The following is a 24527-nucleotide window of genomic DNA, read 5'->3' as shown; positions in this document are numbered from 1 at the left end:
CTCCATGTTTATGTACGGCCCCTGCTTTCATTTCACGTTTTACACACAGAAAAAGAAAGGTATATACGCTTCCAAAAGTCGTAAATATTTTTAACAGCCCACTGGCTATCTGATCCAAGTAGTGTCACAATCAGGTAAACATGGCTTCTTCTTTGGGGTAGGTATTACACAGTCTGAAGTGTGTGTGTGTGTGTGTGTGTGTGTGTGTGTGTGTGTGTGTGTGTGTGTGTGTGTGTGTGTGTGTGTGTGTGTGTGCGCGCGTGCGTGCGTGCGTGCGTGCGTACAGTATGCGTGCATGCACATCTGTGTGTGTATACGCACTCATGACTGTGCGTGTAGCGTACGTGTCCCTGTGTGATACAATATGTGTGCGTACACATCTGTGTGTGTGTGTGTGTGTGTGTGTGTGTAAAAGAGCCCGTTGTGTGCTATGCATGTGTGAAAACCCCAAAGTGTATTCTTAAGCTAAAAATATTTATAGTTCGGAATAAAACCGGAAAATAAACACTTTAAATAAAATGTGGCAGAGTATAAATATGCCACACGTTGAAAAACTTCAGGGGTTTTGGGAATCTAATTATGAGTCTCGCACACACTCACGCTCACTCTCATGCTCACTCTCTCACACACACACACACACACACACACACACACACACACACACACAGAGCCTGGCCAGGACGGAGCTAAATAAAAAAACAAGAATGAAAACAAGAACGGCTCATAAAAGTCTCTCCGCCGCAGAGCAGCGAAAGGTCACGGCCAATCAGATCCGCCGCAAAGTGGCAGAACGTCAACTCCGCTAACGCTTCGCAGACACACAATCTCCTTGTACTGCTCCCAGGGCACTACAGTGTACAGGTACGCACGCACGCACCCATACACACACGCACGCACCCATGCACGCACGGCACGCATGCACACACCCATACACACACGCACACACCAAGGGCATAGTACCCGGCTTGCAAGTTGAGGCGATATAGGAAGAGACATCAAGAGAAAGTTCATATGAATGGCCACTTTTTTCGCTATTTTCCCCCCTGCTGGTACCAAAAGGGAGTGTGTTTTTTTCAGGTCTTTCAGTCCAAGTGTATCAAAAAAGCAACTGGGTTAATGCAGCGGAAGCTTGTGATTGGCTGCTGGTGAATGTTAAACTGGTCGGACCAACGGTGCTTAACCCAGTTGCTTTTTGATACACTCGGACTGAAAGACCTGCAAAAAATACTCTCCCGGTACCAGAAGGTATTATGCTCCATTCAAGTGACTGCGTTTTTACCGAATTTTACACTTGATTTTATTACCTTAATAAACATGGTCATAAATACTTTATGCTTCTGGTCACTAGTTTAAAGTCTTCTTTCAATCACCATGATATGCGTTTTGTTCAATTATGGTCCCATGTACTCGAGCGACAGTCGAAAATAGCCAATCTACAAGCTGACAATGCCTCGCAACTCGCAACGCGACGCATTGTCAGCTTGTAGATCGGCTATTGTCGGAGTCATGCCGTGCTCAACCAAGTACAAATAGTTCCCTAGCGGTCCAGGCGCATACCACATAGGCTCTGATGGCTGACAGTGCGTTGCTGGTTCGAATCCCGATCCCGACGACCTTTTCCGCGGGTCACTCCCCACCTCTCTCTCCCCTTTTCCTGTCTACCTGTACTATCAATAAAGGCAAAAATCCCCCAAAATGATATATAAAAAAAAAAAAAACTCAGACCAAGTGCGTTGGATGCGTTACCTTTGCACATGCACACGGAGCAGCCCTTCCTGTTCTGCCGGTAGCCGCTGTCACAGTGCTTGTCGCAGGTGAAGGGGGGACACTTGACACAGCGACACATCTCACAGCCGTGCTTGTTCCTCCTGTGGGACAGGGGGCGGAAGAGAGTCACACACGTGTTGTTAGTGGGAAACATTACGCACACGCACTTCTCAGCATGTGAACGAGCAGTGTCGCTTTTGACAGATTTGTTTTTTTGTTTTTTTTTGTTTTAGTCATTTTTATATAATTATATTACATTTTAGTCATCTGAAGTGTTATTCTTGTTATTTCACTTTTTATCAGTGTAAAAAGTTATTGACGAACATTTTTCGTCATAGTTTTAGTCAACACATCGACACCAGTCAATCGGTGTGACGGTGAGACGGCGAAACCGGTCCGAGGTTGAGGCTGCGTACGTCGGGCAGGGATGGGACGATATGAAAATGTCACGTTGCGATTATTGTGACCACAATAAATGTACGATATTATCGCGATAATCAAAAGATCCCCAACATCCATTATTCTGGGACGGAACATTTTTGTGGAAAGAAACAGACAGAAAGAACCCAAAACAGATCAGATATCAACATCTGGTCAGATTCTGGTGAGTGTCCTCTACGATTGTTTTCAGAGAATCCTGAATGCTGGCCCACTTCATTTATTTATTGTTTAAAGTGCCTGTGTGGGCTATCAGTATCAACAGTGATTTGAATGCTTGATTTAATTTGGCTACAAACTCCCCGAGTAACCACCTGCCATCTTTATGTGAACTTTTAACAAGAGGGGCGCTGCATGAAAAACAAATCTACCAAATCTCTTTGCCAAAAAAATAGTAGATCTACAATTTCACAGGGCATCGCATCACTGCTCGTTTTGAGATTGTAGATCAGCTATTTTTTGGCAAAGAGATTTGGTAGAGTGGAAAAAAACACTGTATCAAGTACATTATTTCCAAGTCTGTTTTCTGTATCAAGTACGTTATTTCCAGGTCCTTTTTACCAATTCACCCTTTGTCAAGTCCCGCCCGTTGTCCCGCCCCTCTTCGCACCCATTGGTTGATGTGTCTTGGTGGGACAAAAGTCCTTTCTCTCCATCCGCTACCATTGAAATTCAGTTGCTTCTTATTGTTATTCTGTGTATTGAATTCTCATTTTAAACTTGGTTTCAGTAAAAAGTAGCCTCTCAGGTGCAGTATAGTGACTGGGCATGTTTTTAAATGTTTTTCTTTCTCCAAAAATTATGTTTTAGCAAATTCAACATAAAAAAGGAGGAACCAGGGCGGGACAAGGCAGAAAGGGCCTGCTGGCTGGTCAGTCAGTGACCAATCAGAAGGCTGACAAAGGGTGAATTATCGAGGGTTTAAGCGGAACCAGATATACAGCTTGGCAAATAAAAGGTGAATGCGGTAGGATAAGTTCACGATAAATTTCAATCTCCACGTGCACTCCCCGTGGTGTGCACATCATACCAGCCCAGAGACTCTGGAGGCAGGGGCGTCACAAGAGGGGGGGGGGGGAAGTTGGACTGAGTTACTAGGGCCCAAGGTGGGGGGACCTTGATTATTTTCTACTTTAGCTATTGAAAAATAGCCGATCTACAAGCTTGCAGCGCGGCACGATCTACAAGCTCACAGCGTGGCACCGAGTGCCGCGCTGCGAGCTTGTATATCTGCTATTTTTGAAAATTCTTGAAAATGAGTGCAAATCTTTGAATATATATCTTTTTTAAGTGAACATTTGTAACTCAAATGTTGCTTCTGGGGAGTCCCTGGAAGTAAATATTTTGAGATGGGGGTCCGTGGCCAAATATATAGGTATTTCATTTTGGGGGTCCTTCACATGAAAAGGTTTGAGCACCACTGACATAAAAACCTTAAAAGGATTTGAAATATTCAAAGACTTTTTCACGCTTTTTCAAAAATAGCAGATCTACAAGCCTGTAGATTTTTCAACTTTAAAGCACAAAATAATGCGTAATAATGCGTTGCCAGTATAAACGGGTTAAACCCCCTCCTCCCCCTATATGAAGAACATTCATGGGGTAGGCCCGCAGTGAATCCTTGTACCCAGGGCCCAGAAATTGGTGTGACACCCCTGTCTGGAGGGAGCGAACCCAGAGCCAGTTCAGGTGCTTCCAATTCATTTCGACCCCAGCCCTTTCCCATCCTTTATGTTGTTTCCTGGAGCCTTTGGCTGACATGTAAAGTGCACCCGAGAGCCAGCAGGGCCTGAAGAGGCCCAAAAGCAGGCAGGTTGACTTTAGTCGGGGGATATCTTCAGAAATAGTGTCATATCCTTGAATAAATTCCTTCAACAATGTGTTTATAAAGGTGTCTAGTAACACATCTCAGAAAGACTGAAATTAATGTTCTGTTCTGCTTCCTTGGGGTAAAGGCAGCTCCCACAAAACTGTGAAAAGTGATGACTCATCACTAAAACATAGTTTTATGGGGGCGTTTATAGACCAAGGAATGTTTTTCGTGCAAAACAAATGCTTGCAATGGATTCAGAATCATGAAAAACCCCTAGTTTGACCCCTCACATTTTGGTGTGTTTTATCCTGTATAGTTAATTTAATGGGAGCCCAACTTTCAGCAGCTGTCATGGATTCTCCTTAAGGAAACTGAATTTCAGTCTTGTGTAGTCTAACCTAACGCGGACATTCTATGTTGGCCGGCGGATCTCACCGGGTGCTCCGGCGTCTTGAAATGACACGGAGGGACATGACTCCTGCTGCTGTCTGCTTTGAGTATATGAGGAAGTGATCCGCAGTGGAAAACGAGTGATAAATCATAGCGATTTTATAATTATAATGGATAAGCCTAAACAAAACAGTTCACATGAACAATACTGATGTAAAATAAGATATCTGAACGGCTACATTTATTTTATGCAATTAAAATGTCATGAACCAGCACCAGCACAGTAATAGGGGGGTTTGCCCAGGCTTATTTTTCTTCCAATCGCCAAAATAAGCCTGGGTTTCCGAGGCTAGTCTTTGTGAGATGTGTTACTAGACCAGGTGTTCCCAAACTTTTTTGGCTCGGGGCACCCCTATAAATATTATTTTCTATCCGAGGCACCCCTACATTATTATATTCCTAATTTTCACTCCCAGCATCTTATATTTATAGCATATTTTAGCGATTATGTTGCAAGGAAAGCAAGATAATAGCCATTTTGGTTAGAACTTTTGTTTTAAATTATACTAAATGTATCTTTAAATGTCCAAATAAATTTCAAATATTATCAAATTATCTCGCGGCACCCCTGGACTGCCGTCGCGGCACCCCAGGGTGCCCCGTCACCCACTTTGAAAACCCCTGTACTAGACACCTTTACAAACACATTGGTGTAGATTTTTTTTTTTGGTAAGGAATTTATTCCAGGACGTTTTAAGATATCCCCCGGCTACTTGGAGACTATATGGAGTAGAGAGAGCTGCAGCCCTGTTGCTGATTACGTACGGTTGGTGAGCTCATGGTTGATTTGTAAATACGGTGATCTGTGAACACAGCATCTGCCGGGACAAATGGAGGGGCGGGTGGTTGAGGTTCATTCAATTAGGGAGCAGACCTGAGGACGGGGGAGTGCGTCACTACGAGGACGAGTCTGTTAAACCCGTTCAGGCCTAGAATTATTGAACGCTTTAACTGTTGAAAAATAGCAGATCTACAAGCTCGCAGCACGACTATTTTTGAAAAGGTTGTGAAAGTGTGTGCAAATCTTTGAATATGTGTATTTTTTAAAGCTAACATTTGTAACTCAGATATTTGCTTCTGGGGGGGTCCCTGGAACAACATATTTTGAGATAGGGGGTCCGCGGCCAAATACATGTCATTTTGGGGATCCTTGACATGAACATGTTTGAGAACCACTGATTTAGAAGGATTTAGAAGACATAGAATCGGACATATTCAAAGACTTGTAAAAACGTTTTTTCAAAAATAGCAGATCTACAAGCTTGCAGCGCGGCACTCTGTGCCGCGCTGTGAGCTTGTATATCTGCTATTGTTCAATAGTTAAAGCATAAGATAATGGTTAAAGTGGTTCAAATCTAAAAGTCTAAATGGATTAAGAGCATACGCAATGACTGCAAAACGAAACTTTAACTCTATCAGGGAGTTCGGTGACTCTCTGCTTCTCTCTCTCTCTCTGTGCACAACACACACACACACACACACACACACACACACACACACACACACACACACACACACACACACACACACACACACACACACACACACACACACACAAAGAGTGAGAGAGAGGGGGGACAAAATCAGAATGAATTACAGAATCTGCAGAGGCTGGAAATAGTACTGGAGTGGGGTATCCGGTTAAGATCCAAAAAAGTGTCTTATAAAACATGGATGAGCAGAGCGTCGATAAATCCAGATGGCAGAATCATGGCCAGAGCTTAGGCTATCTAGATTCAAGAACCTCTTGTCTTTCTCCTACTGCCAGCGTCGTTATCTCCTCCCCCCCACCAGGGTTAAACGGTGACACCTATTCTACCACTTTTTGTGGTCACATGATGTTCAGATACTGGATTCTGATTGGCTTAAAACAGTGGTAAATCAGTCAACAACCTTGAGTTGGCTCATGGACCAACTTTCATTTATATGGTAGAAGTGGTAGAGAAGCAATTTACCATTCGAGGGTCATGGGTTGTTGGCTGATTTAACACTGTTTCAGGGTTGTCTGAAACAGTGGTAAATCAGCCAACAACCCACTCCCTCTCATGGTAAATGGCTTACTTAGTTAGCGACATACGTTTTTCAGAAAACTCTTAGGACTTAAAAAGTCATTTTGTTGCCGTCTGGCAGAAACCTCTTACGTCCATATTCTAACGTCTTGTGTTTTTCGTAAATTAATGCCCTACTTCAGGGGTCTTCAACGTTTTCAGGCCAAGGACCCCTTAGTTGAGAGAGCGATGAAGCAGGGACCCCCCACAACCTTGTCATAGATTCCATATCGTTTCATTGTTTGACAGCACAGTCATCAGTGTTTTTTTGGATTCATGTCAATTTGTGTTTTCAGATATTTAAGCACTTGAACTGTCAATACTTCTCCCCTCTACACCAAACCTCTTTGCTGAAAATAGCCGATCTACAAGCTCACAACGCCTCTTTTTGGCTAAAGTTCTCAGAATCTGATTAAGAAGAATAAGGAGATTTCTTTTTGCCTTTCTATCATACAAAGATTTGGAGGACCCCCTGTAGTAACTCTGAGGACCCCCTGTTGAAGACCCCTGCCCTACTTGATCAGCATCAAACAGCATCAAAAAGTAGCAGCATCGAAACATGGCGCGACGCAACGCGTTTTGAGCTTGTGTTTTTTCGATTTGTAATCCTGACCTTGCCTCACATAATGCGGTTTTCACCCGGCAGAGATGATTTGTAGAATTGGCCTCGGGTCTTAATGGGTTAATCTATGACTTCTGTGCTCCCTTGTTTCACACGACTTGTACATTGACGTGAATAATTGGTACGACAATGCAGCAAAGTATGTTTGGAGTTCACATCGCTTACAAGCCCCATAAAATAAACAAATGCGTTATTAGCAGTGGGCGCTGTGCTCAGCGCACACACACTTAAACTGGTTGACGTCAACAATGGCTGCACAGACGGCTGATTGTTTTGTTTTGTTTTTCATGCAGCGCCTCTTGTTAAAAGTTCACATAAAGATGGCAGGTGGTTACTCGGGGAGTTGTAGCCAAATTAAATCAAGCATTCAAATCACTCTTGATACTGTAGCCCACACAGGCACTTTAAACAATAAATAAATGAAGTGCGCGGCCAGCATTCAGGATTTTCTGAAAACAATCGTAGAGGACACTAACCAGAATCTGACCAGATGTTGATATCTGATCTGTTTCTTTCCACCTTTCTTGAAACTGCAATGATGGAGCTTGTACGACAAAGAATTTCCCCAGCAATTTTTGCACTTCAGTTGAGTTGAGTTTATGCAAACTCATTATACAAACTGAAACTCGTTTTTTTTTACGTACTACCCGTGGAATTGTATTCTTCCATGTCATGATCTGTGTAATGCAATTGATTTGCTGAAATCTTGGAGTATGTGCAGTGGTATGATTGTAGGTCAATTTGATTCATTTGTTGATTGACCGATCACTTGACGCCCAAGCAAAACAGTATGTCACAAAACACTGCCATAAGTTTAGAAAGAAATGGCCCACCTTCACCACTGTGTTACACTGGCCTTAAATCTCATAACGCCTGGCACTGTGGTTCACACATCACTGTGACGTCACAGGTGACATCACAGTGATGTCAGATACTCAGAGCAGGGATCTCCATATATGGGCATAAACAGGTGACATCACAGTGATGTCAGATAATCAGAGCAGGGATCTCCATGTATGGGCATAAAAGGGATTCTGTTAGGGATCTCCATATATGGGCATAAAGGGGATTGTATCCCCAGATGATGGCCTGTTATGAGAACCACACTAACAGAATTCATATATGGCCCTTTAGGTCGAGGGCGCTTTTCGCCCTTAGGCGTCTTACTGGTAGTAGGTTTGACAGTCTACATGTGTTGTTTATCTAGCAACTTCTAGACATTTTCCATTTGTCATTGTATAGCCTAATGCTGTTAGTTGTTGGAATAATTCTGTATCTCTCTGTCTTTCTGTCTGTCTGTCTGTCTGTCTGTCTGTCTGTCTGTCTGTCTGTCTGTCTGTCTGTCTGTCATTTGGGGTGTTGCACCTTATGAGGAATGTCTTTGATATCAAGTCATCAGAGGGTGTGGCTTGTTACACCTGTATGCATTCTGATCGTTAACTCACTGCTGTCCACATTCCCAGCCCTGAGGCAGTCCTTTGGCCATAACTTGTAACCATGTATTGAAAATGCATACAGTATATCATACTAAGTCAAATATTGTTTAGACTGAGTGATGACTTCTCTCACCGTTGGAACTGAATTGGCATAACACACTCATTTGTTTGCCTGAATAATCTATCCTCATTCTCTCTGCACAAGAACCACAGCTGCTGATGATCTCCAAGCTGGTTGGATTTTATGGAGGAGATGGTTCAGGTTAAGATTCCATGAGCAGCGGCGATATTACGCATGCGAGAGCCCTGTCACAGTCTCTGAGGAGAATACATCTGCAAACAAACCAAGTGCGGATAATCCTTGATCCTTAAAGACCTTGATGAGGTCCTCTGACGCTGACTTATTAAGGAAAGTGGATTTTTTTCGGACCCGGTCAAAGACCTTCCTGTACAGAAGTCAAGACGGCAATGAAAGATTCAACAAAAAAAGGTAGGCCGTTCAGCTGTTTTCCTGTCGTCACTGTCGGGCAGAAACCTCGTATCTCCAAGTTTCAAATGTACACTTTTTTTTTTTTCGCGATGTAAAGCCCCGCTACATCACACAAAGCCGTCGCACAAAAGTAGTGAAAACAGCCGATCTGCAAGCACACAACGCCTCGCGCCGCGAGGCGTTGTGTGCTTGCAGATCGGCTGTTTTCACTAGTCTAAATCATTTTTACAATGACACATACAAAACACCCGACAACGACGCTATATTGTCGCTGACTCTCATGGTGTGTGTGCTACGCTGCGTGTACTCATTTGGTTGGGAGTGATCTATTGCTGTTGTACCGGGTCCCAAAGCCTGGGTGGCAATGACTCATGTTACGCAGACAACATAAGAGTTTTTGTTTATGGAATTGAAAGCCGATGTGATACTATGTATATTGTGTTGTGGCTGCTGTTGAAAGTGACAAGATGATTGCTGTATTGAGTCATTCATTGGTGTGTGAGTGTGTTCCTCAAGGTCAGTTCTCTCTCTCGCTCTCTCTCTCTCCAGAGGCGTCAATTGGGTATGGCAGGGGTATGCAGCTGCCATACCCTGGGTCCAGGGGGGGAGATAAAAGTTACTTTTAAATATAAATCCATGAATGTCTCTTTGTCTATCTGTGCTGGTTATTATGTTGTTAAATTACAGTAAAATAACTACAAATGCAACGTTTAAGAAAATGGTCACTTTAAAAAGGTACTATAATTATATTCTCCACATTTTTATTCTCCCCATCTTGACAAGATGGTATATTCCCAGGTTCCGCAGGTCAGCTGCACAGGTGCAATGCATTATTGTTAATTGTGTGGCACGTTTACTAACATGCCAAGTTTAGCTGCACTTGAACAACCGTTCCAGGCTGCCATATCCAGCCGTAGAAACGGGGGTAAAAAATTATCTTCTTAAAATAAATGTATCATGCCTGTTGCTAAGGTATGGCTTCGCGCACGTGCAAGACACCAGCCATGTTGCCATACCTTAGCTTTTTTCTGAACTGACGCTGCTGTCTCTCTCTCTCTCTCTCTCTCTCTCTCTCTCTCTCAAAATTGAAGGCTGAAGGCTAATGCAGTGTTTCTTTTTCAAATGTTGTGGAAACTGTTGCGGCTAGAGGTTTTTTAGCTCTGACATAACACGCTGTTCGCTGGACTTCTATGGCTCTTTGTAGTCAAGTTGTTGATGACGTGTGTATCTGACACTACAGCAGTGGTCCTCAACATTTTTGAACTGGGGAGCCTCCTCCCCCTGACAAGCACATGGAATTGTAGGGAAATTTAGGCATTACGTTTAGTTTGACTCTGTTCCAAAGATAAAAAAATGCTTGTACAGCCAGCGAGGCCACTGATATACTGTATACTGTGGTGTGCGGTTGCCGGCAGCCCCTCAGCGCAACAAGCGCAGAGACATACTGTAGGGAGCCCCTTGCGACCTTGGACCGGGGCTTTGTTTAAAGGTGGCATGTGGAATGCCAAGCAGTGCTCTGGGGGTGGGGTTTGGGGGGGTGGGGCGGGGTGGGGTGCGATTGGGGAGGCACCAGGGGGAAAGGGAGGGAGGGGGACCAGGCTCGGGCCCTGCCTGGGACCAGGGGTGTCGCACCAAATTCTGGGCCCTGGGTACAAGGATTCACTGCGGGCCTACCCCATGAACGTTCTTCATAGGGGGAGGGGGGTTTAACCCATTTAGACTGGGAACGCATTATTTTGCGCTTTAACTATTGAAAAATAGTAGATATACAAGCTCACAGCGCGGCACCGAGTGCTTGAATATTTTCCTTCCTTGAATATTTTTTGAATATTTGAATATTGAATATTCTTTTGTTATCGAAAACCTATGTTTCTATGTCAGTGGTGTTCAAACTTTTTCATGTGAAGGACCCCCAGAATGATATGTATTTGACCACGGACCCCCCATCTCAAAATATTTCGTTCCAGGGACACCCCCCAGAAGCAAAATTTGAGTTACAAATGTTGAGTTACGACTTTTACAAAAATAGCATATCTACAAGCTCGCAGCGCGGCACTCTGTGCCGCGCTGTGAGCTTGTAGATCTGCTATTTTTCAATAGCATAAAGTATAAAATAATTAAGGCCCTTCCGCCTTGGGCCCTAGTAACTCAGTCCCACTTTCCCCCCCACCTTTTGACGCCCCTGCCTGGGACTGCTGGCTCGGCACAAATTCCGGCGTGCCGATCCGATCCGGCGTGGGCCATGGGGGAGAATGCCGTGCACGTCCTGTCAGGTCGCATGATGATGATTTAGAGGCATTGAGGAGGGGAAACGCGCTAAGTCCCCACATTGTCTTCCGCTCGGGGCACTGGACTGTGCCCTAATGTCAATATAAACACCACCTCCGTGCCCCCTGACCCGTTCCGACGGTTCCCCCCTTCGTCCTGGCCTCTCCGGCAGAGGTGGAAAAAGTACACACGTGTTGTATTCGTGTAAAAGTATTGATACTGCACTATGGATGTACTCCTTTACAAGTAAAAGTCCAGAATTCAGTGGAAGTATTGGCATCAGAATGCTTTTAAAGTACCAAAAGTAAAAGTACAAAATGTTTGAAAATAGCCGATCTACAAGCTGCGTTGTGAGCTTGTAGATCGGCTATTTTCAAACAGCCTAGGTATGAAACAGGGCTTAAGTGGTTTGTGTATGTTTTATAATATTATAATTTATGTCTGCAAAGTAACTAGTATCTAAAGTTTTCAAATAACTGTAGTGGGGTAAAAGTAAAATATTTGGATCCGAGATGTACTGGAGTAGAAGTGAAAGTATTGGAAATTGGAAAGTACAGATATTTCAAAAAGTGTACTTAAGTACAGTACTTAAATAAATGTACTTAGTTACTTTACACCACTGCTCTCCGCTGAACGCTCTTGACACCAGACAGTGAGGAGTGTTCGACGGTATATGTTGGACCCTGTATTAGGCTTTGTGCATAACTGTAGTCCTTGCTTTTCAGAAGGTGACACTTTGCAGTGGTGCCGAACCTTTTCAGGGCTGCGACCCCGCGAAATAATCATATTTGAACTGGGGACCCCCCAGGAAACCATGGACTTCAGGGGTTATTCAACGTTTTCATGCCAAGGCCCCCAAAATGTAATGCCTTAACTCTTAAAATATCCCCAGTTAAAATATGATTATTTTGGGGGTCGCGGCCTGGAAAGGTTGAGAACCCCAGGAGTACAGTACAGTGGCCATGGAGTCTGGTGCTAGAAGACAGACAGACTTGCATTGTGCAGCGGTCGGCTTAAAGTCTCTTCCTCTATGGATTTCAGACTTCTGAGGCCGTCCGTACCACATAACATATCGTGAGCGGCAAAGCCAGGACTTCCTGCTTCTGGTTTACCCCTGCAGGGTAGCCCCGAAGCACACACCCCCCCCTCCCCCCCATCCTGTGCAGACGTATATCGGGCTCATCTCCAGACCCGCGGCGGCTCCGGCGGCGTCGTGAGAGCCATGGTTGAGATACCAGGAAGAATCCCCCCCCCCCCCCCCCCCGCCTGACCCGACCGTATAAGGCTGCTTCATAAAGGCCGCTTTTGTTGCAGATGTTGCTCTGTGATCGCTGTTTTGAGACGGAAAGATGATTTATGAAATGAAAAAAGGGGGTGCGCCGGGGGAGAGGAGCGAGAGGAGCGGAGTGGCCCGGCAAACAACACGGAGCACTTCCAGATGTTTGATTAATAAACCGTTTAGCCCGGGTACGCATTATTGCGCGTTATTATTTCATGCTTTAACTATTGAAAAATAGCAGATCTGCTATTTTTGCAAGTGTCTTTTGAATCCTTTTAAGTAAAAAAAAAAAAAAAAAAAAAAAAAATGTTTCTACGTCAGTGGTGCTCAAACCTTTTCACGTGAAGGACCCCCAAAATGATATGTATTTGGCCACGGACGCCCCATCTCAAAATATTTAGTTCCAGGGACCACCCCAGAAGCAAAATTTGAGATACAAACGTTCGATTTAAAAACACAAAGATTTGCACACATTTTCATGACTTTTTCAAAAGAAATAGCAGATGTATATCTGCGTTCAATAATGCTCTGCCTAAATGGGTTAATTTAAATGGGATTAGGAGGAGAAGAGGAGGTGCGGGAGGTGCCTAGGGGAGGACCGCACACCGACACACACCGGCTCTTGTGTGCATGCGTACACACATGTGTGTGCGTGCATGCACGCACACAGAGATTAGGGGTCTTGATTGGCCACCAGAGCAGGTTCCTTTGATCCTGTGCTGTCAAGTCATTGTCATAACAGGCCTTCTGTTTCCTGGCTGTCACTCAAGGGCCCCCCAGCAGCCAATCACCTGCCGTCCTTATCTGCAGCCATCATCGCCTACATCCAGCGTTTGACTGGAGGAGAGATAGGAGATGGCTTCCCTGCTACTGCAATGTATGACAAGTAACTTGTCATAACTAATAATTTAGGCCTAGAATTATTGAATGCTTTAACTATTGAAAAATAGCAGATCTACAAGCTCATAGCGCGGCACCGAGTGCAGCGCTGCGAGCTTGTAGATCTGCTATTTTTGAAAAATCTATTTTTTTTTGCAAGTCATTGGATATATCTATTTAAAAGCGAACATTTGTGACTCAAATATTTGCTTCTGGGTGGTCCCTGGAACAACATGTCCTCCTTGACTTGAAAAGGTTTGAGAACCACTGATTTAGAGGAAGGATTTGGAAGTCGGGTCAAAGATCAGGTCAAAGATATTCAAAGACTTGCACACGTTTTCACGATTTTTTAAAAATAGCAGATCTACAAGCTCGCACTCGGTGCCGCGCTGTGAGCTTGTATATCTTCTATTTTTCAATAGTTAAAGCATAAAATAATGGTTAAAGTGGTTCAAATCAAATGCGACGCGGGTGCTTTCCAGGTCTTTGCTAGTGCTAGTATTATTATTATTAATATTAATAACAATCATTGATTGTAAATCCTCTGCTGCCTGGAAAGCTCTGCCATATGTAGTTTTGTAAGGGACGTTTTGGATTTCGTCAGTGAAGACATACAAACACCTCCAGTATAATCGATAGCTACTCGGTTTTCACGAGCTTTCGTGGGAACGTCGACGTCGCAGTTTCCTCCCATTTGTTGGCTTGGAACGGAGGTGACGGCCCTCGGAAGCCTTTTGATCAGGATAAAAGCGACGTCTGACTGATGGCGCCGTATACTGGGATCGGGAGACCCCGCTAGGTCGCCCGTCCAGGGTCCACTTACACAGGGGTGTCGCATAAGATTCTGGGCCCTGGGTACAAGGATTCACTGCGGGCCCCCATGGATGTTCTTCATATGAGGGGGTTTAACCCATTTAGACTGGGAACGCATTATTATGCATTATTTTGTGCTTTAACTATTGAATAATAGCAGATCTACAAGCTGCGAGCTGCGAGCTTGTAGATCTGCTATTTTTGAAAAATCGTTTTTGTTTTTGTTGAAAAACCTATGTTTCTATGTCAGTGGTTCTCACACCTTTTCATGTGAAGGACCCCCAAAATGATATGTATTTGGCCACGGACCGGACCCCCATATCACAATATTTAGTTTCTGGGGTCCCCCGCAGAAGCAAAATTTGAGTTACAAATGTTCGCTTAAAAAATACATACTGTATATTAAAAGATTTGCACACAATTTTCACGTTAAAGTATAAAATAATTAGGGCCCCTCCACCTTGGGCCCTAGTAACTCACTCCCACTCCCCCCCCCCCCCCCCCTTGTGACGCCCCTGCACTTACACATATCCATAGGGGCAGGTCTTGGTGCAGGTCAGGGGTCGGCACTTGGGCGTGGGGACGCTGCACTCGCACACCTCGCAGCCAAAGTCGTCCTTCTCGTACCCCGTGGGGCACTGCAGGGAGCAGAACCTCCCCAGGTCGGGGCAGGAGTCGTCTGGAAGAGGGAGAGAGAGGGAGAGTTGAGCGAGAGGTCAGTCCGTATACGCGGGCACGGCCATCCATCAGCAGGCATGAGTCACCGGAGCCGCCTGCTCTATTGGAAACATTCCTATGCAGGCACGTGCACACATACTGTAGACATCAAAGGGGGCTTGAGCCCCTGCCCTTTTATATGTCTGTAAAAAGTGCCCTCTCCAGACCATGAATGCCGTTTTCACTATGACGGAAGAAGTGCAAATGCCCTCTTTCCATGCCATACCTGAAGGCAGCATTCAAGAGAATTGCCTTGTCCAAACTCTCCTGAACTTGAATGCATCATCTTATGTTCAAAGAATTGCCCTCTCTGTAGAAATACGTGCCGTTAAGCCACATCCCCAGTATTGACTTAGTTCAGTGTGGTATCAAGCACCGGAAATAGCCGACCTCCAAGCTCACAACGCGTCGCAGTGTGACGTGTTGTGAGCTTGAGGTCGGCTATTTCCGATATTTCCACTAAAAGGCCCTTTTACAAATTTCAGCTCCTGCCTCTCAAACACTCTCTGCACGTCCCTGTTCCTATGACAGAATACCTTGCGAAAAAAGGCCCGTGGCCGTGGACAAGAAATGAGCTGTGATAAATACAGGGGAGGCCTGTGTGTGTGTCTGTGTGTGTGAAGGGCTCCTGTCGCAAACCGAGTTGCCACACTCCCCCTTCTTCTGTGGCACCAAACAAAGGGGCAAATATATCGTCGTTGTCGGGTGAAAACCTTGTATGTCCTAAACCGTTCGTTTTGCATTTTTCATTTTAAAAATGATTTAAACTAATGAAAACAGCCGATCTACAACAGCACACAACGCCTCGCACCCGCGAGGTGTTGTGTGCTTGTAGATCGGCTGTTTTCACTACTTTTGTCTGACGGCCTTGTATGATGAAGCAGGGCTTTTCTTTGCGAAATAGCATACACATTTGAAACTTGGAGATACGAGGTTTCCACCCGACAACGACGATATTGTGGTTGTATGACAAGCGTGGTAATGCGAAGCTGCAAGAAACAGCATGCCAGAGGTCATTCATCACATCCAGAGTGCTACCACGACACATGCTTTTTGCAAGTTGGAACCACTTACAAGCCCTGGCCTTTGATAATACTTTGTCGTGCGACGAATGGCAAAAATAGCTGATCCACGAGATCGCGACGTCACACGGCGACGCAAGCTTGGAGATCTGCTACTTTTTGGACAGTTTTGAGATGTTGCAATGTATTTTTTAAGGTTTTCGCCGAACATGCCGAGAGGTTGGAAGTGTTTAAAACCAGGAAAGCATCTGTGACGTTTTAGATTTTTAGTGTTGGCTATTAAAAAATGGCAGACATACAAGGTCACATCTGCTATTTTAGAAATGTCTTTTCTTTTTTTGCAGAAATCTTTAAAGTCTGGCATTAGCCAGACTGATAACATGGATTCAGGCACACGTTCCTACGCGTTATCGGTCTGGACTTCGGCCCATAGGAAGCAAGTATGAGAAATCAGAAAATGACCAGGTGTTGATTTTGACGTAGTTTTAGTCATATTTTAGTAATCTGAAATGTTTTAGTTTTAGTCGAGTAAATATAAGATTTTAGTGCGACGCGTTGTGAGCTTGTAGATCGGCTATTTTCAGAGCACTGGAGTGCAAGTTGTGCAACAAAACATAAAATTACATTTACTTCTACTGGATCTCCTCCACTAGTCCCTCCCGAACATTTTAGTATAGCTTTTATCTGTTGACAAAATTGTCAATATATTTAGTGTTAGTTTTAGTCATCATAGCTTTTTTTCATCATTTTTCGTCAAAGTTTTAGTCCAGGGGTCTTCAACGTTTTCAGGCCAAGGACCCCTTAGTTGAGAGAGAGATGAAGCAGGGACCCCCACAACCTGTTCATAGATTCCATATAGTTTCATCTTTTGACAGCACAATCATCAGTGTATTTTGGATTCATGTCAATTTGTGTTTTCAGATATTAGACCACTTGAACTTTCAACACTTAATAAACTTGACTTTTCAGTCTGTACCTAGTCTGCTCTTTTCCCCCTCTACACCAAAGCTCTTTGCCAAAAATAGCCGATCTACAAGCTCACAACGCCTCGCAGCGCGAGGCGTTGTGAGCTTGCAGATCTGCTATTTTTGGCTAAGGTTCTCAGAATATGGACACCAGGCTTCAAGTGGTTAATATAAAAAAGAGGGAAAAAGGTTTCTATCACACAAAGATTTGGAGGCCCCCCTGTAGTAACTCTGAGGACCCCCTAGGGGTTCCGGGGACCCCCTGTTGAGGGACTCTACTCACTGTTGAGGCACTGGCAGAGCAGACAGCCGTTCTTGTCGCGGTGGAAGCCGTAGGGACAGTCCTTCCCCGAGAGGGTGCAGTTCTCCAGGGGAGGACACAGCAGAGGACTCACAGTCTCATAGGACGGTTCTGGAGAGGACACACAGGCAGAGACATCCATACACTTAGGATTCAGGGATGGGACGACATGAACATCTCATATCATGATTATTGTGACCAAAGAAATTGGTCACAATAAAAAAATCGTGATTTACGATATTACCGTAATAATCAAAATCCATTATCCTGGGGCAGAACATTTGCAGATCTACAAGCAGATCTACAAGCTCTGAACGCATCGCGTTGCGACGCATTGTGAGCTTGTAGATCGGCATTTTTTTGGCAAAGACATTTGATAGAGAGTGGGGGAAAAATATGTCACGTACGTATATTATAAGTACCTTTTACCAATTATAGAGGGTTTAAGTGGTACCGAATATGCAGCTCGGCAAATAAAAGGTGAATTGATCATAGTGCATGACGGAGGACGATATCACTTAGGATTCCAACAAAAGCAACAGCATTCACAGTTCATAAATCAGCGTCACTGTGTGTGTGTGTGTGTGTGTGTGTGTGTGTGTGTGTGTGTGTGTGTGTGTGTGTGTGTGTGTGTGTGTGTGTGTGTGTGTGTGTGTGTGTGTGTGTGTGTGTGTGTGTGTGTGTGTGTGTGTGTGTGTGTGTGTGTGTGTGTGTGTGTGTGTGTGTGTGTGTGTGTGCAAATCTCGCAAACCACGGGACCAACATATTCATGTTAACTTTTCAGGATCCAAATTCAAAATCTGCCGAAAGTAACAGATCTATACAAGATCGAAACGCACCACAAGCTTGTATATCTTCTACTGTTGATACTTTTGTTGCAACACCGTAGTGCGAATCATCAAGCAGGGCTTTACTTACAGAAAAAATAAAAAAGTTTGAATACCGATGTTCTCTAAGGGGAGTCAGTGGGTCTTTGGAAAAATCCGATTCCAAATCTAGAGTCATACATCTTCGATAAATCATAAGACGACTGACGTCACAGACTGGCCCTGAAGTCCAAGAGACACATTGGAGCCACGCCGTTCCCATGTGGATTTCTTCTTTTTTTTGGGGAGGGAGGGGGAAGAAAACGGAAAAAAACAATGGTGTAATTGTAAAAAAAACTCTCATGGTTCCTATACAAACGATATGTAAATGCCGGGGCCCCCACTGGGTTTGTAATGGGCAACACACATCGCCGCATCTATTGTGGCCGTGCCAGCCGTAATGGTTACCTATTCACGCCGCTCTTAAGTTGAGCGTAAACTGTGATTACAGATAAATGGGGGGCAATTACACCAGGGTGGTTCCCACCGCTGTTCCAAGGGCTTTATCCCCCTTCTGTCTCACTGTCTCCCATTGTCTCCCGTTAATGAGCTGGATCTACGTAAAGAGCACGTTGTGGAAATGACGGTGTTAAGATAACAGGGGGGTGTCCCCTTGCACTGAAGTCGGTGCTTTATTGGCACGGCCTTGGTCGCGTTTGAAGTGAGCCTAACCTCTCTGTGGCACAGCTAGCGTTTGGTGTGGTTTGAATTGACACACGCGTGCGCCACACACAGGGCCGTCACAACAGTGGGGGGGGGGGAAGTGGGACTGAGTTACTATAGAGCTTATAAAGGTAGGGGCCTTAGTTATTTTATACTTTAGCTATTGAAAAATAGCAGATATACAAGCTCACAGCGCGCGCTGCGAGCTTGTAGATCTGCTATTTTTGAAAAGTCGTGAAAATGTGTGCAAATCTTTGAAAATATGTATTTTTAAGCGAACATTTGTAACTCCGATTTTGCTTCTGGGGGGGTCCCTCGAACTAAATATTTTGAGGTGGGGGTCCGTGGCCAAATACATACCATTTTGGGTGTCCTTCACATGAAAAAAATTGAGGACCACTGACATAGAAAAATAGGTTTTTCCAAAAACCTTAGAAGGATTTGAAATATCGAAAGACTTGCACATATTTTCAAGATTTAAAAATTGAGTGCCGCGCTGCGAGCTTGTAGATCTGCTATGTTTCAATAGTTAAAGCACACAATAATGCGTATAATGTCTAAATGGGTTAAACTTAAACCCCCTCCACCTATGAAGAACATTCAAGGGGGGGCCCGCAGTGAATCCTTGTAACCCAGGGCCCAGAATTTGGTGCGACACACACACACAACACCACAACCTTTTCCCGTCAACATCTTCTGCCACGTTCGGAGGGCGGGGCGGCCCAATGAGCTGTAACTAATTATGTAGACGACGAAAAAAAAACTAAAAAAAAGCGATCCAGTCCAATTAAGCGGCCTCCTGTGCTAAAGGCTGCGGTGCAGCCTCGCACCCAGGTGGGTCTCGTTTTGGCGGGCGAGGGTAATAAATGGAACACAAAGAAGCCTGCGGCTCAAAGAATGCTCTGTGGGCCTCCCCTTTAATGAGCCCAGGGCTTCCACAGCAGCGGTACGGGGGCCCTCTCCGCGCGGCGGTATGTGACTTAATGCATAGCTCAGTGTACGTGGGCAAGTGCACCTCTTCTTGTGTCTGTGTTGCGTGATGTTACTGGGCTTTTAGAGCTACATAACGAGGGTTCCTAACTTCCTATGATTTCCGCAGGGGGGAAACGGGAACGGAATCAGGACATAAAAAAATATGGATTTCATATACTAAACGTGGAAGTGTGCGGAATTTGGGGAAATGAGAAAACAATTTGAGAATTTAGTATATGGCTTCAACAGCAGAGGTATACAGTAGGTGCGAGGTGCCCGGGTGCAAGCTGGCTGCACTCATGTTCAAAACTGTTTTCGCGATTCAAATTCAAAAGTATCAAAAGTAGCAGATCTACAAGCTCAAATGTGATTAGTTAAAATACATTTAGTTAAAAAGTCCAATACGGGGTAACTCTATGGGGGTCTGGGTCCATTTGGTTCCATTTGTACACTCTGAGTTACAGTCCTGTAAGCTAAAATGGAATCCGTAGGAGACGGTGGGGGAAGGAGCGCTTCTTTTCGGTTCACCAACCAGTCAGCAGGTTAGCTACTCACCAGCGTCAGGGTTACTGAGGTTAGGGTTAGGGTTTGGGTTAGGTTTAGGCATAGAGGTTAACATTCACCTGGCGGTCCAAAGTGACCACAGCCGAGCGCCCCCGACCTCCGCTCCAGCCAATCACAAGCCGCGCCTTCTAATTTATTCAACCCTGTCTCCTACGGATTCCATTATCGCGTCCTGTAAGACAGTGTTTCTCAAATTTTTAAATTTCAAGGTCTTCCCTTAACTCTGACAGTGAACAAATGGAACCAAATGGACCCGTTAGGGTTCATTTGGTTCCATTTGTACACTGTCAGAGTTACAGACTTGTATGGGTCGATTTAGACCCCCTTAAAGGAGCCCACAGCGTCCTTGGAATCCACTTTGAAAACCACTGCTGTAAGGGTCCATTTGAAACCCCCTCAAGGAACCCTGAGAGTCCCTGGAACCCAACTTTGAGATTTTTCTTTGTCATCATTACACACCGTTATCGGATTGGTCCTCTGTATCGACCGATAGCGCTTAAAGGGGAAGACCACCCATTTTCAATATTGAACTATGGTCATTAATATAACTTAGAGGAGTTGTGTGGAAATAGAAAAAAAGTTCCCCCCCTTCTTTGTTGCCTAGAACTGGAAGATTGATTTTGGGGTTTGTATTGTAAAGTACAATGTGTGATGTCATCAAGTTGTACTTTACAATACAAACCCCAAGATCAATCCTCCAGTTCTAGGCAACAAAGAAGGGGGGGAACTTTTTTTGTATTTCCACACAACTTCTCTAAGGTATATTAGTGACATAGTTCAATATTGAAAATGGGTGGTCTTCCCCTTTAAGTTGCGGGTATCGGAATCGATATCAGGAAGAGGGGCGGGGGTTGGGGGAAATGGTATCGGTAGCAGTAGGTACATCTTGGACATACCTTCGCAGAACGGGCAGCACTCCCCGGGGATCTTGACGGGGTTCTGGCAGCTCTGCTTGCAGGCCATGGCGGTGCAGTGGGGATCTCCTCTCACACACTGGCAGAAGGTGCAGTCGTCCTCCTTCCACTGCTCCTCGTGGCCACGCAGCTTGTTGTTGACCCAGCAGCTGGCCTCCGTGCTGTCCATGGACAGCAGCTCCACGTCTGGACGGGACCGAGGGAGGGAGGGACAAATCACAATCACAATCAGTGGTGTAAAGTAACTTAGTACATTTACTTAACCCATTTAGGCCTAGAATTATCGAATGCTTTAACCAGTGAAAAATAGCAGATATACAAGCTCACAGCGCGGCACCGAGTGCCGCGCTGCGAGCTTGTAGATCTACTATTTTTGAAAAAAGTAGTGAAAATGTGTGCAAATCTCTGAATATATGTATTTTCAAAGCGAACGTTTGTGACTAAAATTTTGCTTCTGGGGGGTCCCTGGAACTAAATATTTTGTATAGCTGTAGCTCACATGATATACTACTGTATGTACTTTAGTTAAGGTGCGAGAAAACCGCAAAAAATATGGCCACATTTTGGCCACATTGTGTCCAACTTAAACAACCAACCAGGTCTGTGCATTTTTTTAGTCAAAGTTGATCCCATGCCATAGTGCCAGCGCTCGCCCAGCAGTCTGCCGTCACCCAGGCAGATGCGTGCACACGCATATGTGCACGCGTCCATGTGCGCGACCTCATTCTTTAGCTTCTCACCCTTAGGGCGTCTTACTAGTAATAAACCCTTTACATGATGTATGTTAAGTGCACATCACATGCTGTGACCTTGTGAAAAAACCTCTGCTCCCCTAACACTGTTGTGATGATCTTCTTCCAGTCGGGTGTAACTGGTTTGGCAGACTAAAGCTGGAGGCTTGGCACAGAGCTCCAGTCCAGTGTCTCTTATCCTATAAATTGAGTTAACAGGAGAAGTACAGGAGAGAGACCAGAATGGGGGGAAGCAGGACAGCCCAGGAGCAACCTAGCATGCTTTGGAAACTGGCCTGCCACCAAGCACTATAAGGCAAGAACATTCTGGATTGTAGATGAAACAAGTTGGGGGAGGTCTTATGCGCTAACACAAGGTGTCCACCCCAGAATAATGATATTTGAACTGGGGAGCCCACAATCACCCAGACAAGGCGCACTTGCAATTTTAGGCATTACATTTAGTTTGACTCTGGTATTATTAAGGTCTTAAAAGTCATTCAGTTGTCACTTTAGCAATGTGCAGATACCCTTTCATCTTCATGATGTCACTGATGTCAATGACCCCACAATCAATCCTCCAGTTCTAGGCAACACAGAAGGGTGGGGGACTTTTTTTCTTATTTCCACACAACTCTAAGGTATATTAAATGACATGGTTCAATGTTGAAAATGAGAGGTATTCCCCTTTAAGTGATGAAAGACACAGGACATTGTGTCATTCAGAGAAGGATTTGTTTATATGGACCGTAGCGGGGGAGATGACATCTCTCTCAGTGGCCAGTCAGGTCTAGGAGGGGAGTGGTGAGTCCGTCCGTGTCCAGTGCGTCACACAGATCTAGTTTCGGGTCGACCCGCGCGGGGTCCGAGGTCGGGTCAGAGTTTAACGTCATAAAATGTCACTCCAAAAGAACCAGCGAGACCATTTACGAACATTACACGTGTATGAGTAGAGCTGGTTTTGAAGTCCTGAGTAGGAAAGTGAACGGCTGAGACAGTTTAAGAGGGCCGGTCTGGGGGAGCCATGCCGCTCCGTCTGAGGTGATGGACGATGCCCTGTGTCCGGTTTCTGGGACCCTGTTTTCATGTCATTTTAACCATAAACAACTTTTCATTTTTCTTTTTTTTTAACGCCGTTTATTGGTAACAGAGGCAGGAGTCTGCAAGTGAGGCAATGCAAAGAGAGGGGAGCTGGAATTTGAACCGTGCGTGCGTGCGTGCGTGCGTGCGTGCGTGCGTGTGTGTGTGTTTGAATGTGTCAGCAGTTCTGTATACTAGTATCTCCCTGAAAACCCAGGAGTGCTGTTTGGCCTATCTGATCTCAGAACCGCCTGGGCAGCTGAGGTTATGATCCATCTGGCTGTGATTACTTTAGACTGGATGTGCCTTCTTATCTCTCTCTCCCTCTCCCCCTCTCTCTCTCCCTCTCCCCCTCTCTCTCTCTCTCTCACTCTCTCTCTCTCTCTCTCTCCAAAAAATATAAAAATAGCAGCTCTAGCCAATCATTTTGTGAAGCGTTGTAAGCTTGTAGTTCTGCTATTCCTACTATTTTGGAAAAATAAATAATTGCGATCAGGCGATTATGTGATAACCAGTCCTTGCCCGTTGTGGTGTGTACTGAGGTGAAAGTATCGGTTCATAGGATAGTGGGCTTTTAGACGCGTGTGATGTCAGTCATCTCCAGATTTGGGCACTGTGTCAGCATGCATATCAGACAGACATCAGACAGATAGTTTTGTGACAGGCCTCTCTGCCTGTCTGTCTGTCTGTCTGTCTGTCTGTCTGTCTGTCTGTCTGTCTGTCTGTCTGTCTCTCAGTCTCTCCCCCCCCCACCCTATACAGCAGTATAATCATATTTTAACTGGGGATCCCCCCCCCACCTTGACGACGCGAGGCGCTGTGAGCATGTAGATCAGCTATTTTCACAATTTCTTCCTCTGATGTTTGACAAAGATTAATTTGTCATTTTAGAGGTATTAAAAAGTCCTTAAATTGTCACTTTAGAAATGTGCAGATACCCTCTATACACTTAAACTTTATGTTGGTTTGTTTACTGTTGAATGAGTTAATCATCTGGGGACCCCCCAAAATAATTTGGGGACCCCCCTGGGGGGGTCCCGACCCACAGGTTGAGAACCACTGCTATACAGTTTCTTTCATCTCTGGGAGCCCAAGCTACTCCATAAAATCCTCACTGTTTATCTAACTCTGAGAGTGTAAAGAGTGGAACCAAATTAATAGCCAGCCACGCAGGCAGGCAGGCAGGCAGGCAGGCAGGCAGGCAGGCAGGCAGGCAGGTTGGAACCGGCTACCACCAAAGCGTTTACCTTTGGCAGACTCTAATGTGTTCGCCACATGCACGGCAACCCCCTTCTCCCCCCCTTTCTTTTCCTTTTACAATCACAACCGCAGCGCATGCAGCAGGTATCAGCCATGGCCGTGTCCCTTTGAGGCCACTTCTCTTGAATGCCCGGCATGTTAATGACCACAGGATCCAGCTGGATCTATG

At 45.0% G+C, this 24527-nt stretch overlaps 1 protein-coding gene across 1 annotated transcript in view; it reads right to left on the bottom strand.

Moving 5' to 3' along the window:
• The window catches only part of LOC308305970 (cysteine-rich motor neuron 1 protein), a gene marked incomplete at its 3' end in the record, with an annotated part of 95408 nt that overhangs the window by 18690 nt on the left and 52191 nt on the right, over window positions 1-24527 (bottom strand). The window contains exons 6-9 of the mRNA XM_080750869.1: window positions 21270-21473; window positions 17291-17419; window positions 14829-14982; window positions 1747-1868 (exon numbers count right to left, since the gene is read on the bottom strand). Of these exons, the coding sequence (XP_080606995.1) occupies window positions 1747-1868; window positions 14829-14982; window positions 17291-17419; window positions 21270-21473 (609 nt within the window). The remainder of the gene's footprint in view (window positions 1-1746; window positions 1869-14828; window positions 14983-17290; window positions 17420-21269; window positions 21474-24527) is intronic.

The sequence above is a fragment of the Nannobrachium achirus genome, assembly GCF_963921795.1.
Source record: "Nannobrachium achirus genome assembly, chromosome: 20".
Classification (NCBI taxonomy): Eukaryota; Metazoa; Chordata; class Actinopteri; order Myctophiformes; family Myctophidae; genus Nannobrachium; species Nannobrachium achirus.
The sequence above is the reverse complement of the archived record's forward strand: the minus strand, read 5'-3'. Positions and strand labels throughout refer to the sequence as shown.